The 17,206-nt window shown below is 33.8% G+C and overlaps 1 protein-coding gene and 1 long non-coding RNA gene across 3 annotated transcripts in view; both read right to left on the bottom strand.

The window, feature by feature from the left end:
* Positions 1–17,206, bottom strand: part of LOC119085893 (nitric oxide synthase) — a 68,603-nt gene that overhangs the window by 24,527 nt on the left and 26,870 nt on the right. The window contains exon 3 of one of the 2 annotated variants that reach the window (XM_037196430.1): positions 14,943–15,100. In XM_037196430.1, coding sequence (XP_037052325.1) covers positions 14,943–15,100 — 158 coding nt within the window. Of the gene's footprint in view, positions 1–14,466; positions 14,830–14,942; positions 15,101–17,206 lie in introns of those variants that run through there. The other variant, XM_037196431.1, reaches the window with a different exon arrangement.
* LOC119085895 lies at positions 3,345–4,080 on the bottom strand. Its single transcript, XR_005089360.1, has 2 exons — positions 3,729–4,080; positions 3,345–3,666 (listed from the first exon to the last, which is right to left on the bottom strand). It is a non-coding gene; the product is annotated as an uncharacterized LOC119085895 (long non-coding RNA).

The raw sequence follows: 17,206 nt of genomic DNA, 5'->3' as shown, positions 1-17,206 counted from the left end.
TATATAAGATCTCATTAGTCAGAGCTTGTCTTTTATTATTGCTATCGTTGTCGATAACAGATGACAGCCGTCTTTAAAAGATTTCTAAATTAGACCAGACGATAAGTTGGGCCGAATATACTCCAAACAGAAAAACAAATTAAATGATATGCAACAATCAGATGATGTGGTCTACCAAATGAAATGCCAAAACTTGTACATAGTATAGGTGAAACTTGCCAAAGAGCCTGTACTAGGAAAATACAATATAAAAATTCAGTGTCCGCCACCAACCTAGGTAAACCAAAAACAGCATCAGCGTTGACCCTTCACACTAAAACAACAGGACACATCTTCGACTTCGGATCGATGAAAATTCTGGACCGACAGCACAACAAGAAAAAACTACAGATATCGGAAGTCAACCACATAATCATGAACAGAGAAGTAGCCTGTAATTACAAGCAAGAATATATATAGTCGACATATTCGAATGTAATCGAGTATATAGTCGATATATTTGATGAAGGTGTTGAAAAGATTTCTTGATTATATATTCAACAGAAATTGAAACTCATGTGGATTAGGGTCCTACAACTACCACGAAATCACTCAAGAAATCACTTTTCGAAATAACTTGTAGATTATTAGTCCTATACTTTCCATTAAGGAACCTAGCCTCCTCAGGCATTTCAGTCCTCGTCGATTTACTCGAGTATTATACCCGATGAACTTAGCTTAGAATTTTTTTCTGTTTTCAGCGTTATTCAATCCTCAAATACAATCCAATTTCAATCATCCGATTTCAATGAAATCGAACGCATTTTCCAGTAGACTTTTTATATCTGCCTAGATTGGTTCTAGAAGCCAAAACCACTTTCATAAAAATTCTTGTGTAGTTGGAGAAATTCTCATAAGAAAAGTTCATGCTTTTGGTTTTCGATCATCATTGGCCACACAAGTACTGAGGAATTTTCATGAAAGTGGTTTTGGCTTCTTGAGACCAATAGCTATCTAAGCACATATAAAAAAAACCAATGGAAAATGCGTCCGATTTCCGCAGGCTCTCGCGCAGACTGTTTTTCAAAAGAATTCCTCAAAATAGCTTGTTGTCCAAAATACTAGTTATGATATTTCAGCCTTGGTTGACTAGAAAATCGTTAAAATACGCTCCATATCATCAGAAATCAACGAAAAACGAAAATATGAATTGTGCCACCGAGAACTGAAATACGACTCTTTTCAGCACTCATTTTAGTGTTGTAAAGTGACTTATTTCAGCACCCGTTTGATGTGATATTACAACACTCAAAGCAGTGTTGATATGGAATTTGTATGAGTTGTTACAGCATTCGTTTGAGAAAATGCAAAGCAATGTGATCGATCAAATTTGAAGAGTGATTGTTTACAATGAAAATCATGATTTTTTGTGCTCTTGTCTATTTCAATTCTCGGTTGGCACAAAGCATGATGTGTTACACATATTGTAATGAGATTTTTTCAGCACACGACCCAATTTTCCTTACTCGCTCCGCTCGTAAGGAAAACTTGGGTCTAGTGCTGAAAAAATCAACATTACAATACTTGTAACACAACATACTATTACACATTTCCACGTGTTTAGTGGTATGGTACAAAGCGCTGCAAAAAAAAGCGGTCGAATCCGATATTTTGAATTTTTGTATGGGAATTCACATTCAAACGTTGTATCCTCTGTTGTTTTTAAAGAATATCATATTTCAATGTCCGCGCAACTTTGCAAAATTGTAAACAAAAAGAAACATGGGAAATTTTAAATGATTTCATCACACAACATTCAATTTATCAAAAATAACTGCATCCAATGTGCAAAGTTAAGTAACTTGACGTAAGTGTTCTTTTATCAAGTGTTCTCTTAGTATTATTCCATGAATATATTTCATGGTATGTGGTGTGTATCGCTTTCCTTAACGTTTTTATTCTATGATGATTCTATTTTTTGCTTGTAATTTGTACGGAAAGGAAACAGAAAAGTGATTAATAGAAGACATGACTCGGCGGAAAGTGATAGAAACCCTGTAATTACATTTATAAAACTTTAGTCTTTTTGTTCGACTCATCTGCGTTAGATTCACAGATCTTGAATTATAATACCAATAGTCATAGTGAGATCTTCATTTGCCATACATTTCATAATACCAGTATCCGCTGTTAATCCGTTTTCTATATTTCTTGTCAATAAACATAAGATACGAGTATAACCATAAAATAACCTACGAACCACAATGTTTCGTGAGGATATGCCATATAACAACCGGCTCAAAACTTTTCTCATTTATAACATTGTAACGAAATTGAAAGATGGGTGATTGATATGTAAGTATAAGCACTTAATCGTCCATTTTTCTCTTCGCTTGTTTCTTGTTTTCTTGTTTTAAAAACAGAAGAATAAATGTTAAACAGCTACTGTTCCAAACGCCCCCCACCCCATAAGAGTATAATCTAATCGACTTTGAAATTGTTTCAATTTTATGGATATACACAACATAATAAATAGTATTCGGATAGTCATGATATATACAATAAATAATACATTTTGCATGCTTCGTTGTAGGGAAAAGCATCGAGGAAATAGTTATTTATGTCACAAGGACGGAAAAGTTGAAAAGTCGAGTCGGTCAATAATCACGTGAAAACGTGACTTTCCATTTTTCTTCCGGGATACGTGAGGGCACCGAAAAAACGATTTTCGGTGCAGAAGCATGTAAAACTAATTTTATAAATATCGAGCGAGATGTGACGCATTCGTGGACTTAATGTAATAAAATGTTCAAAAATGTGATTGGCACATTGTGCTAATAATCACCTTATGATACTTCGACCTTTCGTACGCTGTGAGAATAGCCAAGAAGAGACTATTCGCACAGCGTACGATTTGTTCCCTCTGAATTCATACTTCAAAAAATTGTGTAAGGGCGTGTGTAAGGGAGGAGATTGGTTTTTTCCAAATGAGTTTATCCTTTGTCGAAATGCGCCACAATTAGGCGCTCTCTGGAAACCTTGAGAAAATGCAATTTCAACAAAATGTGCCAATAGCGAAGTAGAGGCTAGCCCCTTCGTCGAACCTCTGCGAATACTGACCCAAATTAAATTGAAAGAAACTAGGAAAATCCATTAAAAATGAATTTTCTCATTCGGAACTCCTTGTGCTCTTTCAATAATAATTTTAAAATAAAATTTTCTTCCATTTTTTCGTTTTCTTATTTTGTGTTTATTCGACAGTATAGTCTGGTAGCGCATGATTCACAGATATTTTCTCCGTCGAAGCGATTACGATATGTGTAGGAAATGATCAATGAACAATTGCAATCTTACAAACAACATCATTTTGATTGAGTGCACCACATTCATTATTTCCGGATGTAAGTAAAGTCGTTTGCATTGTAAGGCGGTGGCAGTTCCACATTATTTGTGTTAGTTCGGGAGTGGCCTGGTAGATCATATCGATTTAAGGGAACAATCACCATAGGTAAATCAATTTGATTAATCGCCATTCCAGTGGGACCTGTTCGTGAATGTCTGTCAGATTTGTGGCAGCAAATTTGCAGACATTTGTGACAGAAAGTAACACAACACACAATTGAGCATATGCAGAACAAAAGGATGACCAGTAATAGAAGGGCCAGTCCGAATGTAATTGCCCAGTCCCTAAAATACAAGACATTATAATTCGTTCATCGATTTGTTTCCATAGAACTACATGAACTTACGTTTCACACGTTCCCCGAACACAAAATTGCATGAGTAGTTCACAGTCATCGTCCAACTTGCAATATCGGTGAGATTCGGTACCCAATGAAAGTAACACGAGCAAGGATATTGTGACGATAATTCGCTGGAACATTTTTGCCAAAACTTTCCTACAAACTGAACCTCTACGTCGATGAAACTGGACTGAACTACTGAATTTTTCTCAATGTTGCTGATCTGTCTTATTATGAAAATGTTTAATCAACCGGAAGCTGAATAGCAATTTTTATCCTTGGTGACTGGGATGAGAGAGATGACACACACCAGCGTTATGAAGTCGATTTTGCACAATCAGACGTGAACTACAGCTCGCTTATCATTTTAAATTATAAAGATCTCTCCGGATAGTGAATATTAAACTTTTTCAAGTGCTTTTCAAGACGTGACATGATGGGTTGATGTCAGGGACTATTTTAGGGAATTTAAATTGTTAGTGAATCTTAAGAATGATCATTCAAAATTGTTTGACTGGCTTACACAATGTGTCATAGTCAGTTTACAGATGTTGTTCAATATGCGGTCTTGGAAGTAACTATCAATTCACCAATTACTTGGGTTCACCACTATTCAACTCACTTAAAGCTTATTCATCTTTGACACTTTTTTTCATTGCCACTGTCCAATGTAAAAAAAAATCGGTTCGCATACGTTCATACAGCGAACAATCACCGTAAATCAAATGTTCTACTAAATGCAAGCACTCGTTACGTTATCTCGGCCTAACCTATGCTATTTTAGAATCTACAAAGTGTATTACACTAAGTGTTGTAGGTACTTTGTAATGAGTATGAGTAAACATTGCTAATCTTATTTTATAATTAAAAGTTAACATGAGAGCGATTGACTTTTCCCCCCACGTTATTAAATCACAAAGAGCAAACATTTTACTAATTCCACCTAAACCTCATGTTCACGTAGTATCACAAAACAAAATTCAAACGTATTATGTGTTCACGTTGAACGTTGACACTTATACACACACAAACCATAAAACTTAATCCGTACGCACTTCGCCAGCCTTTTCATTGATAAATTACTTTTTATGAGGCTTTTGATTTTAATTAAAGTCTCAAAACATGCACGGAAAATTACATGGAAAACACCCGAATGTAATGACATTTACATTTTTTTTCTGTATCGCATAACAAGACAATCATAATTGCAGCACTCTCTAAATTGAGCCGATGTAATGCCGTATGTTTTGATTGAGTTACAGAGAACTTTAGGGTGTTGAGGGATTAACTTTTCAATGAAATTTGACATGATATGATTAATTGTGGTTGAGGTGTTTTTAATTAAGGTGAAGTAGAATTTTTGCATGTTATGTTGTTACCTGTGATTAATCTTTAATCAAATTAGAAATTTTTAGATTGATTTGCGTAATATGAGACATTTGTTGTATGTATAATCATATATATTATGGTTGGTCATGGTATTCCCAAGAAACTCATTTTTTTATTGTTTTGAAACACATTGGAACACGCTGATAAGTTTTGTATTATTTTTTCTGATATAATTGCTGCAATGGTTTTTGTTCCGGAGACATAATAATGTACGACGACAAATCAAAATAAATTTGAATTTTTCAACTCGAAATCCATTATCAGTAGAAAATTGAAGCATTCAGTAGAAGCATTAAAATACAACCAATTAAATCATAATAATAGCGGCTATGGTTTCGCCTTTACCAAGAATAAAATTGAGTAATTATTGAGTTTGACAATATATGCTAGCGAGTGGTAAATTGCACTTTACGTCACTGTATGTGACCGTGAAATAGTTGAATTTGGTAAAAAAAATCTTTATCATGAGTAACGGTTTTCCTAAATAATGGCGGAAATAGGCGACGAAATCACTACCTATATTACGACGCAAGTAAGGAAAATGCTCTTTTAAAATACAACACACACCGTCAACGGGCTTTTCGCCTAACTGACTGAATGACATTACCAACGAACAATGTAACACAAAGAGACGTTATCGGTACTCAATCCAAGACGCAACCTAATAACAGATTCAATCAGATGTCATATTGTGGACAACAACCAGATAAAGCGAATTATTTGTGTTGCGGTTGAGTTTCGAACCCAGAACTGGCAATTCTATAATTCAATGTGAAGTCTCAACTTACACACTTCGCTATTGAGTTGTTTCCGCCATATATCAAGTCACAAGGACAGAAAAGTTTAAATTTGAGTTTTCGCGTGACGTTTGTTGATCCGAGGCGAAGTCGAGGTTAATAAACACACATTTTTTATCCGAGTCACGTACAATATTTTATTGTTTCAGTCGAATTTTGCGATTTATATTTTTGACTGCAAAGTACAAGATTATTTAATAAAAAGCAAGTACTAATGACCTTGGAATATCTACTTATCACATTTGATGAGTTACAAATGACAATCAATTATCAAATCTATTACTACTTTTGATCATTGTGATACAATCTTTTACTTCATTTGTCTTAACATAAACTCCGCTATATAAGTATTAGTACGTGTACAGAATTGATGGCACTATCTACAATACAGAATCGAACTTTTTTTATTTTTCTTGCTTGAAATTGATCAGAAATTTTTCATTGTTTTTTCTTTTTGCTGAGAAGCTAGTTCCATTTTAGATTTATCAGAATTTTGAAAGTTATCGATGTCCCCGTTTGGATTCGGTAAGAGATTTTCAAATTTTGTGCCAGTATATCATAACCTGGAAACATTTTATTGACTGGGAACATCGATGACTTTTTACTCTAAACTCTAAAAAATCGAATATGTTCCGAACGTTCCGAACTAAAAAAAACCCCTCTGTAGAATCATAAAAAGTAAATTGTAAGTTTGTAAGAAATTACATTGCAAACCGTCAGTGCCTCTAAATCAATTCAAAATTCAAAATCGATAAAACTGAAATCTAAATTCAACTGACTCTAATCGAATATTTCCACAAATTATGTTCGAGCGATTAGATTAATCTTCCGAGTCGTAAAAATAGATTCGAACAGGTATATTACCAATGAACGGCGAAGAGTGTATTTATCTGCCCTAAAAGAAAATGTTTTCGCAAAAATATCATTTTGGATAAATTGGGAAAATGTTCCAAAAATAGTCGGTGATGTCGGAATTTATTACTTGGAAAACTATAGCTAACATAAAGTTATGAAAAAATGCAAACGCAACAAGTCTGACTCAAACAAATGTGTCACATGCTTGTTGACCTTAAAGGGTAATTGTAACACTTGTATTACTAGACATGAGTAATACAATGACCATACGATCTAAAAGCTAATAGTCCCAAAACCAATAAACATCGACGTATGTTGCGCGAATAAACATTGCAAATTATGATATTGGGTCATTTGGTCGATATTTCCCACCTCGAATTCGGGTACATCAATTCAGCAAAGCCATACACATACAGGAGGACTGGAGGAGCACAGCACAAACATATAGATATGCAAATAGTGATAAAAAACTTATTAATAAAATTTCAGTATATACTTCTGTCAGGGTAAACTTTTGTGTGTTAGAACATTGTTAGCATAAATTTTAATTAAAACTTAAAATTGAACTTTCCCGAAGAACGTGTCTGGGAAAATGTTATTGTTTTGTTTCAGTTTCGGTTTGGGTTCGGTTCGTGCATCCATTCTCTTGAAATTGATTCAACTTTCTGGACTCCGATTTTTGCATTCATAACAGTACAAATACACAGAAGACAAAACTCTCGAAAAGCATACAATATTTTATGACTGAAACGTTTTGTGTAAAGTGATTCTTTAACTAGATTTTTCCAACTTAACATTAACAAACAATCCCAAAATTCATTTCTTATGTCTCCGCCTGAAAGATATGTAAAATACTTTGCGAATGTAGTGTGTATAATAACACCGTATCCTCCTCTGCATTAAATGTATTTTCAGCTTAAATAGAAAGGAATATTTTCCCTGAGAACACATTATAACATTTGATGGAGCTACAAGTGCAATGGAGACAATTTAATTTAATTGTTAGCTGAATTATTTGCATATCAATTCCATTGTGTCCGGGTCATCTTTGACGGAACAGAAACAGAGATTATAAAAGGATTGCAAATAAAGCGAATTAATATTCTGTGATCTTAACATTTTCTTTGCATACTTGAGTGTGATACAAAGTCAGTCAGACAATAAAGCAAATGTTATGTTGCTTTAATAGTGACGGATGTTTAGGTCGGAAAATAGATGAACGATTGCTTTTGTTGAAGATGCACAATTTGGAATGTAAATCACTGTATGTTGTAGCAAGAAAAGCGAGCAAATTCTTTCAAACCGAATCAAAGTGTCTACTGGGAATATTCGTTTGTATTCTGCAAGAAAATCGATTTACACAAAATACAAAGGAGCAAAATTCAATTGCAAACATACCGAGAGTTATGTCAGTACACAAAATTTAGTTTAACATGCAAATGTAGTCGGGACATTCTTCATACAATAAATTTTCAAATTATCAATGCAACTGAAGCTTCGTCCATCAATAAACTTCCGGTCAACTTCATTTCCATGTTAACAAAAAAACGAGCAGCTGTTAATATAATGGCAAAATGCATTAAACTACCTCAACGGAATCTAAAAGTTAACAAGAACGAAAATTGAAAACCGTTTGAATAACGCAAGCCTTAATAAATGAAGTGAAAAATTTCCTTTGTTGATGTGCATAATGGGAAAATGCTCTCGCCGTGTTTGGTTTTTTGGAATGGATGTTTGTTTTAATTAAATTGTTCAACATTTTTACAATATTTAAGCGAACCATGCAATTTCCATTTAATTTTTTAAAATTAATTGCGAAAGGAATTTTATTTGATTTATGGATATTGGATATTGCAAAATGTTTATAAAGGTCACAAGCTTATCAAAACTTTCACGAACATATTTGGTTAATTATACTGTGCATTTTTGATGTTTTATGGTTCATAGATCGCGAACTATTAAGCCGTATCCATCACGTTCTTTTAGGTTTCGTTGAAAACTTTCGCGATTCATTTTTCTTCTTTGATTCTTACAGTTAATGTCAACCGAATTTATGTCCAAGTTTGCTACATTCGCTTTATCACTCATACGGGTTTACCATTCACACGCGTATGAAACCCGTTTATAGGGTGTGTTTGTATGGGTGGACCAGATGATAAACTGAAAGCAGATTTTGACACAAATTTGGTTGACTCTAAGTGTATTCTACTTTTAGATGTTCATAACATAAGACTTCCTGATGCATTCATATTCATGAGGAAAAGAGTTTGCAAGGATAACATGTTAGAGACAACAAATTTTCAGAAATTACCCTCGAAGAAGTATCTAATTTAACTCAAGTTTATTAAAGTTTTAAAATTACCATGATGAAATGATGGCAGAATAACAGAATAACAGGGTAGCCAAACATTGACAGCTTTTTGAGTCAAAACTTTGAAATTGTCAAAAACTTAATTTTCTTCTAAAAGCTATTGGGAAGTTTCGTTAATAACATAAGTAAGTCGTTGTAATATAACGTGTTGGTATGCTATATGATTGTGATTAGTTTATAAGTAGATTTAAGAATAACTTTAGCCAATTTAATACAACGGAGCCGGACATATAAATAATCAAACATTTATTTAACTAGAACAAGAAATTCAAATCATACCGGTCACTTCGACGGTCAAAATTATAGATAAGTAATCAGCACCATCATATGGCAATTGCATTTGTATCATCATTTCATAACGAAAAACTGTATGCCTCTGTATGGAATGATTGTACAACCGAGCGCATAAATAAGAATGTTAGCTAGTAAGTCGGCCTCTTTTCCATTAAATCCTCGTTACGGAATTACAAGGAACCATCTGCAATCGAGAACGACGACAAGAATAATTGATAAGCACTGATTGCTAGTGTTCTGTTATACATCGGAATGTATGATAAGAATATTGAAGTGATAGATTTTGCATCGATAATTTACAGAAACGAAGTATAAGATTTTATGATTTTGTTGCGACACACTTCACGTTTCTATTGGTGATCTGACAAACAAAATTACAATTTTCTTTCGAAAAGCCAAACTCTTTCAAAAACTCTTTCTCTACATCGTAATTGATTTTACAATTCATTCATACTCCTCACACGTGGCAAACAATTATCAATCAAGCATTCTATTGCTGAAAACTGTTGAACCAATTTGGCCAATAAAATGTATCATTTCTTTTCATCGCAACACAATGAGATACAAGGATTGTCTTTCTATTTTCCATTTTTATTGAACCCGTTGTCGAAGAGAGAAATCGAGATTTAGTTGGGGGTAAAAGACGTTTTTTAAGAAAGAAAAATATTTATAAAAAAAGCCTCAGGAAGTCACGTAATGATGGAAAATTCCGTATCACCTCTGACAGCTTATAATATTCCAAACAAATGCATTTCATATTCCCGTCGTACCATATATATTCCAGCAATATGATGGCAATGCGGAAGATAAAAAACCGTAACAAACCATGCCTTGAATTGAAAATCATATTTCAGTTGGTTTATTTGAAACCGTTTACCCATTCTTGTCATTCATTTATTTTTAATACTTTTATTCCACACCAGAAAATATTTACTTTTGTGTTAGCAAGCGTGCGTACATGGAAACATTCTGCCAGCTACACTCCATATACTCCGAGCAGACTTCGGTCATATAGTACACCATCATACAAGTAGACAATGATTTTTTTCTCTTTTTTTCATTCTTGAAATGCTGAACCGACTTTATTTAGACTTTGTCAAAGTTTAGTCAAGGATAAAATTATCTTAACGGCAACCAAACAAATAAGAATTACTGTGTGTGCTCGTGGCAAAGTATCCGCATAAATCGAAATGCAAGATATCTTCGAGATTATTAATATAAGCGGTACGGCTTAAAAGCATAGTAGAGTGAATTCCACCCACGAATTCATTTGGGCTGAGGATAGCCTGAGTGGTTGGCAGTATAGAAAAATTCATACATTGTGGTCGTTTTTCGATAAGTTTTATTGTTAATTTGGCTCTATAGAATCTTGAAGAAATACTTATATAGCTGAATAAGAAGTGTACATGTATTTTATTCGGGCAGGGTCGTAGCTAGAAGATGTACTAGAATGTGGAGACCTCAGCTAAGATAAGCCGTTGGAGAGCAATAGGCACTTGGAAGAAATCTCTTCGAATATTTTCTAAAACGTGAGGAGAAAATGGGTTGCATTCTCATGATTCTTTAACTAAAAATTGTTTAAGACCCACAGTTAAGAAAGATTTTTTTTTAAATTTACCTGACTCAGTTCCACATCAATATCAAATATAGATACGAATACGTAGTCACTTTAATACAAATAACATGACACCTTTTCAGATATGTAGCTTCTTGCACTTGCTACTGCCCTGTGTTCAGACGAAAAATTTCTATTTATTTGCTTCGTTTTATTGTAGGTGAACGAGACTTGGAAATACCAATGGAAATTATTGAAGAGAAAAATATCTTTGAAAAAGACACACAAAAAATACTAAAGTCTATCTAGCCAAAAGAGCGGCGCGTTAGTACGGTCTATGATTTTCTCAATTTAAATACATTTTAAAGTATTGATCCAGGACTCCCAATACATAATTACATAAAACAAAGATCGACAAAGATTACCTAAATAAACGGTTATTCATGAGGATCTCTTGTATAGCAAAACAATTACTAAAACAAAATGAAGTAAAAGACTCTTGCATGAAACACCAGAAAACGTTTAAAACAACGGAGGTACAGATCCATGCATAAATGCTACATCTTCAAAATAGGTTAGCTAGATTTCGCTGTAGTCGATGGCCTGACGATATCTTGAAATTAATAGAGAAAATCCGTTGAGAAAGTATTATTCATTATTGTAAATGGTAAAACTTCTACTTCTCATGGATAATATTATGAAGTCTGTTGCTTCTGTCGAATTCAAAATCTACTTTTCAGTGGTATTTACCATCGATATAAGAGTATGGCATTTCATCCCTATGGTATTTACATACGTTTTGATATCTAACAACGCATTAACCAGAGTTCATTGCTTATTTTAGGCGTCCCTGTGGAGTGTCAGAAACAGCAGAAACTTTTAAAGAAATTCGAATAGTCCAAAATTTTGCTATGCAGTCGTCTTTATACTCTTTTTATCGTTTTCTTTTTGGAAAATGTTGACCAATATTTTTTTTTCAACTTTTTACTACCACATCTGAGAGACTTGAACGGATCAAAACTCGTCCGTTTGGTGTGGAAATTGAATTTTTCCATTTAAATCAGCATGAAATTCCCGATCTGGTGATACTCTGCTCAAGTACGACAGAGGTCGTTAACAGTTCCATTTTGCAGTAGGGAAATGTTGAAAAATATTTTTTTTTTAAATTTTTACTACCATATCTGTGAGATTTAAACGGATCCTTTTATCCCCCGATATAAAGTAAGAACTACTACTAGTGCTTAAGAAAATAGTGCGACTCTAACTTAGAAAGATAATGAAACGAAATTCTAGCACTAAATTCAATACAATACCGATTATTTCAACTTCTTGTTTAATTTTTCTTCGTGAAATTTTGTTTCCGGAATTTGTGCCCAACATGGACCATCCCAATATTGCGCTTTCACGCATCAGATTCGCAAATTTAACCCGAAACACTTTGTTGCGTCCGTTGTTCGTGCTTTGTTGATTATACCAGAAAACAAAGAATTTATGTAAATATCGCTCTCCGATGATTGTTCGCATTGTATAACACGGAAAAGAAAATACACATGAAAATGAAAATGAATTTCGGTGTGCAATGGGCATAACTAAAATAAATTGTTTTATTTCATTTTTGATGGGAAAATTATATTCGCCAGGGCTAAATGTAAATACGCAATTTTTCGCAAAGATAAATACACAAAGCTTTAAAAATATTAGATTGTCTCGAAACTCAATGCCATAAAATTTTCTGTTTGACAAAGAGCTTAAAGTTTGTTAAAACATTTTTGAATTTGGCAATACCTTTTTATTGATTTAGCAAAGTTTTATGAGCTAAAATTGTCTGCGACATGGGATGGATGCCTTTCAATTGAAATTTAATATTTAAATTGGGATCGTATGAAGTTAACTAATTTATTTTGGGATAATTTTTTAATTAAATAGACACCAACATTTTGTAATTGAAAGTTGTTGTGAGAGGACATGCGATACAATAATGGCTTGCGGGTCGACGGGGTGGTATTTAGCGTATACTAAGAGCAATTAATTTAAACCGAATCTTTGAACACTGAATTGTGTGTGTATTTTCCTACAAGAGCTTTCTTTTAAAAGGAAAAATGGCTATTTTGTGTTTGTTTTTGCGTTTTTTTTTGTCATTTACAGAACGAACTTTTTAAGCGCTAGATTATATGCATTGGCTTAACCATAAAATTCTGAACAATTATAAAAGGGTTAGTACTTGCAAACTGACTGCGGTAGAGCTTGTTATATTGCTCCTTCGTAAACGACCAGGTGGTTTTTTTGAGTATAAGCAGAGTATGCAACCGGAAGCACTTCTGCTTTCGGAAAAACTGGCATAGCTCTTGCCTTCTTTTTCAGCTTTGACAAATTTGTGATGGGTTTAAGAGAATTATTCTCTACGCACGATGGGGCTGAAAACACATTTTTTTTTAAAGTTCGGGAACTTGAAATTGAAATATTTTTTTTTGGAAATCATTGGACCGAACAAAAATTATTTTGGATCGCTTCTGAAGACATCCCATAACAGTTGTTTCTTTATCAAAATTGTTCCACAGGGGTATCCTTTCAGTGGAAAAATACTGTTATCCCATCCGCAGGATTTTGAATTCGTATCAAGAAGTATCGTTGCATATTCCCAATGATTTCCAATAAAAATCCCAAGTTCACGAACTTAAAAAAAATGGGTTAACCCCTCGAAATACGCACTTAGATGGCATCTGATATGGATGTACTGAGTGAGATGATTGAAGCCGTGTCGCAGTTTATCAAAGATCAGAAAGCTTAAAACATATTTAGCGAATAAATCCTTACAGCCGATCGGTCAATTATTTTTGACACTATGATCAGATCGGGCCTGAATGTATGCTAAAACTAATGAAGTATAAGATTTGACATAATATTTGTTAGAACAGAAGAACTAACAGACTTGATAAGACAGATTCGGGTTGGCTGAGAAAGGTATGTAGTTATAGTAGGACAAAATAATGATCAATTTTGACCTATCGACAGAATGAATCTTCCATCTCCAGCATCATTCGGTCGAACTTGAACTACCCTCATTTCAGAATCTAATAGTATCCCGTATACTGTAGAACTTGGGTAGAAATTGGGAAGGAAACAATTCAACAGGAAAACACATGTGAGACGTGTGAGAGAAAATGCGCAATTCTATCTGGATCGATTCTCTAAATTCCATGGAAAACACAGGTTTTTTTTATAATTCCTCTCTTCGTTTCACTTCATCGTTTGATGTGTTGTCGACGAACATATTAAGACTATACACATATAGCATCAATTTAATAATATTTACACATTTAATTTACAAACGAAAGTTAAGAAAACTATTTTCAACCCTCAAAGAAAACACCCCCATTGATGTTATATGTGCGTATACTCCACGAACATTTTAGCTAACTTATCGTTCAATCATTCGAACTGCTGAGTATCGGAATCCCGAAAAGATAAAATCTGCTTACTTACCCATTCATATATGTAATTACACACGTTATGGTATTCCTTAGCTTTAAGCCCATAAAATTTATACGATTGCAGATTATATTAGCCAATTGAATGTGAAAAAAAGTTACCAAAACATATGACCGATCGTACACACACTCAATGCATTGAAATCGAAATTCAGATATTATATGGCACATAAAAATCTGGAAGTCTTTTTTTGTTCTTATTTTTTTCGCACATCACGTTCCACGAGATTGTGATTTCAGTAGCCAATAAATTTTATGGGCAAATGTGGCGACTTATATCAAACCGGACGATATAGTTTAGCAGTGGCTATAAACGAATTTAATTTGAGGGGACGAATCAAAACTAGAAACGTTTGGTGTTGATCTATAACAGACTTTTCTGGACATAAAAACTCAGTCTACTTTGGGTTGACCATGACATTGACTGAATTGATTTAAAAAGTTTCTAGTTTAGTTATATATTCCACTCACCGCCTGATTGAAGTAAAATATTGATCCAAGAAATTTTTTGCATGTTCTAAAACAACATCCGGCTTACGAATTTCACTCTGGGCCACTTGAAAATTAGCTCCGAACATCACACTTCCCATACAAACCGAACGGTTGCATGCTAATGGTTGATTTGGTGCCTGTAACGAAGAGAAAAGAGAAACTTGAATTACATTGATTGACGATTAAGTGTGCAAATCCAGAAAGAACGGAACATTGATGGATGAGAATTTTCTTTAATTTTCTACCAGTTTTTTTTCTCTTTTATGTCTGATAAAGAATTACGGTTGTTGTTTATTTTAATAATAAATATTATTGCACGCGTTTCTTGCTTCGATACATAGTTCCATATTTTTAGTGACAATCTACACATCTTCTCCTTCTGCCTAAAAAAAACGTTTATCACTCCGGTTCATAAATAGCTATTTTGCTAACTAGTTAGTACTTGGGGTTGTTTTGTGCTGGAAATGACGTAAATGTACAATAGTTCTATCAGAGTAGTACGTAAATGTATAAATGATGGAGTTTGTTTATGTACTGTCCGTTTGACAAGAGGATCGCCACGGTTCAGCAGGGGGTTTTGAACATTTGTTTTTTACACGTTGGCACACGTGCTCTTGTCAGATTCAAGATTCTTTTTACGGAGGTTACGCTGATTATACTTTGTGAAAAAGGCCAATACCTTGCAAATATGTCACGTCTTGGACAGAATTTGACACTGCAATATCTGCAACATGAAAAAACTAAATGTTCGAAACCCCCTGAAACCCCGTGCTTCCACCTAAGTAATATACACAAACTAGGTGAGCCAATCTTAATTTATTTATTCAACTCATCATCATAATGTTGGAAAACTTCGAGCTTTAGATGCCTCTTTTGCATAATAGTTATTTATGACATCGAATGCTAAGTACTTTATTAGGCTCTAGATGTGTAATTATGATATGAGGCCTCAGGCCGTGTGTCATAATACACATAGTGAGCCTAATAAAGTGATTTGCACCGAGATTCATGCAACGTTTTATGCCACAGAGACATCTAAAGTTTGCAAATTTCGCATATTATGGTGCTGAGTGGCATAAATCGTTGTATGAATCCCGGTTCATAGTACTTTATTAGGCTCACTATGTCGTAATTACACACCCTAATAAAGTACTTTGCACTTGATGTCATAAATAACCTTGTCATACATATATTTACGCATATATTTAGTGTGTAGAAGTGACGTTTGTAAAATTGTGAAGTGACGTAATTTGCATGATAGACCTAAATTTTTACAAAACATTCTTTTGTTTAAAATATTCACTAAGCCTCTTATGCAAATTACGGCAAATTATATACATTATAGATATTTATGAACAAATTACTTTACACCGAGATACATACAAAGATTTATTCAACATAAACAAATTTTGAACATTATGATGCTGAGTTGCAAAATGGCTATTTGTGGCATCGAGTGCAAAGTACTTTTTAGGCTCTAGATGTGTATATATGACACAAGGCCACAAGTCATGTAATACACATCATGAGTTTAATAAAGTACTTTGCATCAAGATTCATTCAACGTATTACTAACTTGTTCTTAAACTGGAATTTCGCTCATACGATGTGGTTTCAACATGTCACGAAAATAACTACTAATCTTATACCGTTATAGTAAAGCTATCATCTACTTTTATGAAAACAATCGTCAACTGTAATCGACAGCGACGAGAAAAATTTATCAGTGAAGTTTGCCTAACGTGTAAATGTAACATCAAACAAATGAATTACTAGATTTTGCCTGAACAATATTTATCTCAAGAGAAGTGACAGATAATTTATGATGATGAAATGAATAGACTATGCCGTCTTTTGACGAAAAAACTTGAAACCAGAAAGATTTTTCACTTTATAAATTCCTGAAATATGTGATTTGCGCCATTTTCCACCCAAATTCCACATAAGGTCTTAAGTTTGCCACTTTACAATTACAGTAGTATTGTTCACTCAGTTCACCCAGTTTTGACTGATTCACTGAATTTTGTTTTGATGAAATGTCAAATCGCCACAGTAAATTATTAATCTCAAACAAGTTTGTGTCGAAAATTTGTAGTATTTCGCGTAAAACTTAGTGATTCAGTTTAAATTTCGTCCAGAAAATAGTTCCGAGTGTGGTTTTTCTATTGTTTTAAACAGAATGTAGGACAAATTTTCCGAAATAATTTTAAAGACAAATTAATTTGGTCAAACATTGTGGGTGT

Source organism: Bradysia coprophila, chromosome IV (genome assembly GCF_014529535.1).
Source record: "Bradysia coprophila strain Holo2 chromosome IV, BU_Bcop_v1, whole genome shotgun sequence".
NCBI lineage: Eukaryota > Metazoa > Arthropoda > Insecta > Diptera > Sciaridae > Bradysia > Bradysia coprophila.
This window is presented reverse-complemented; position numbering and strand designations above follow the sequence as displayed.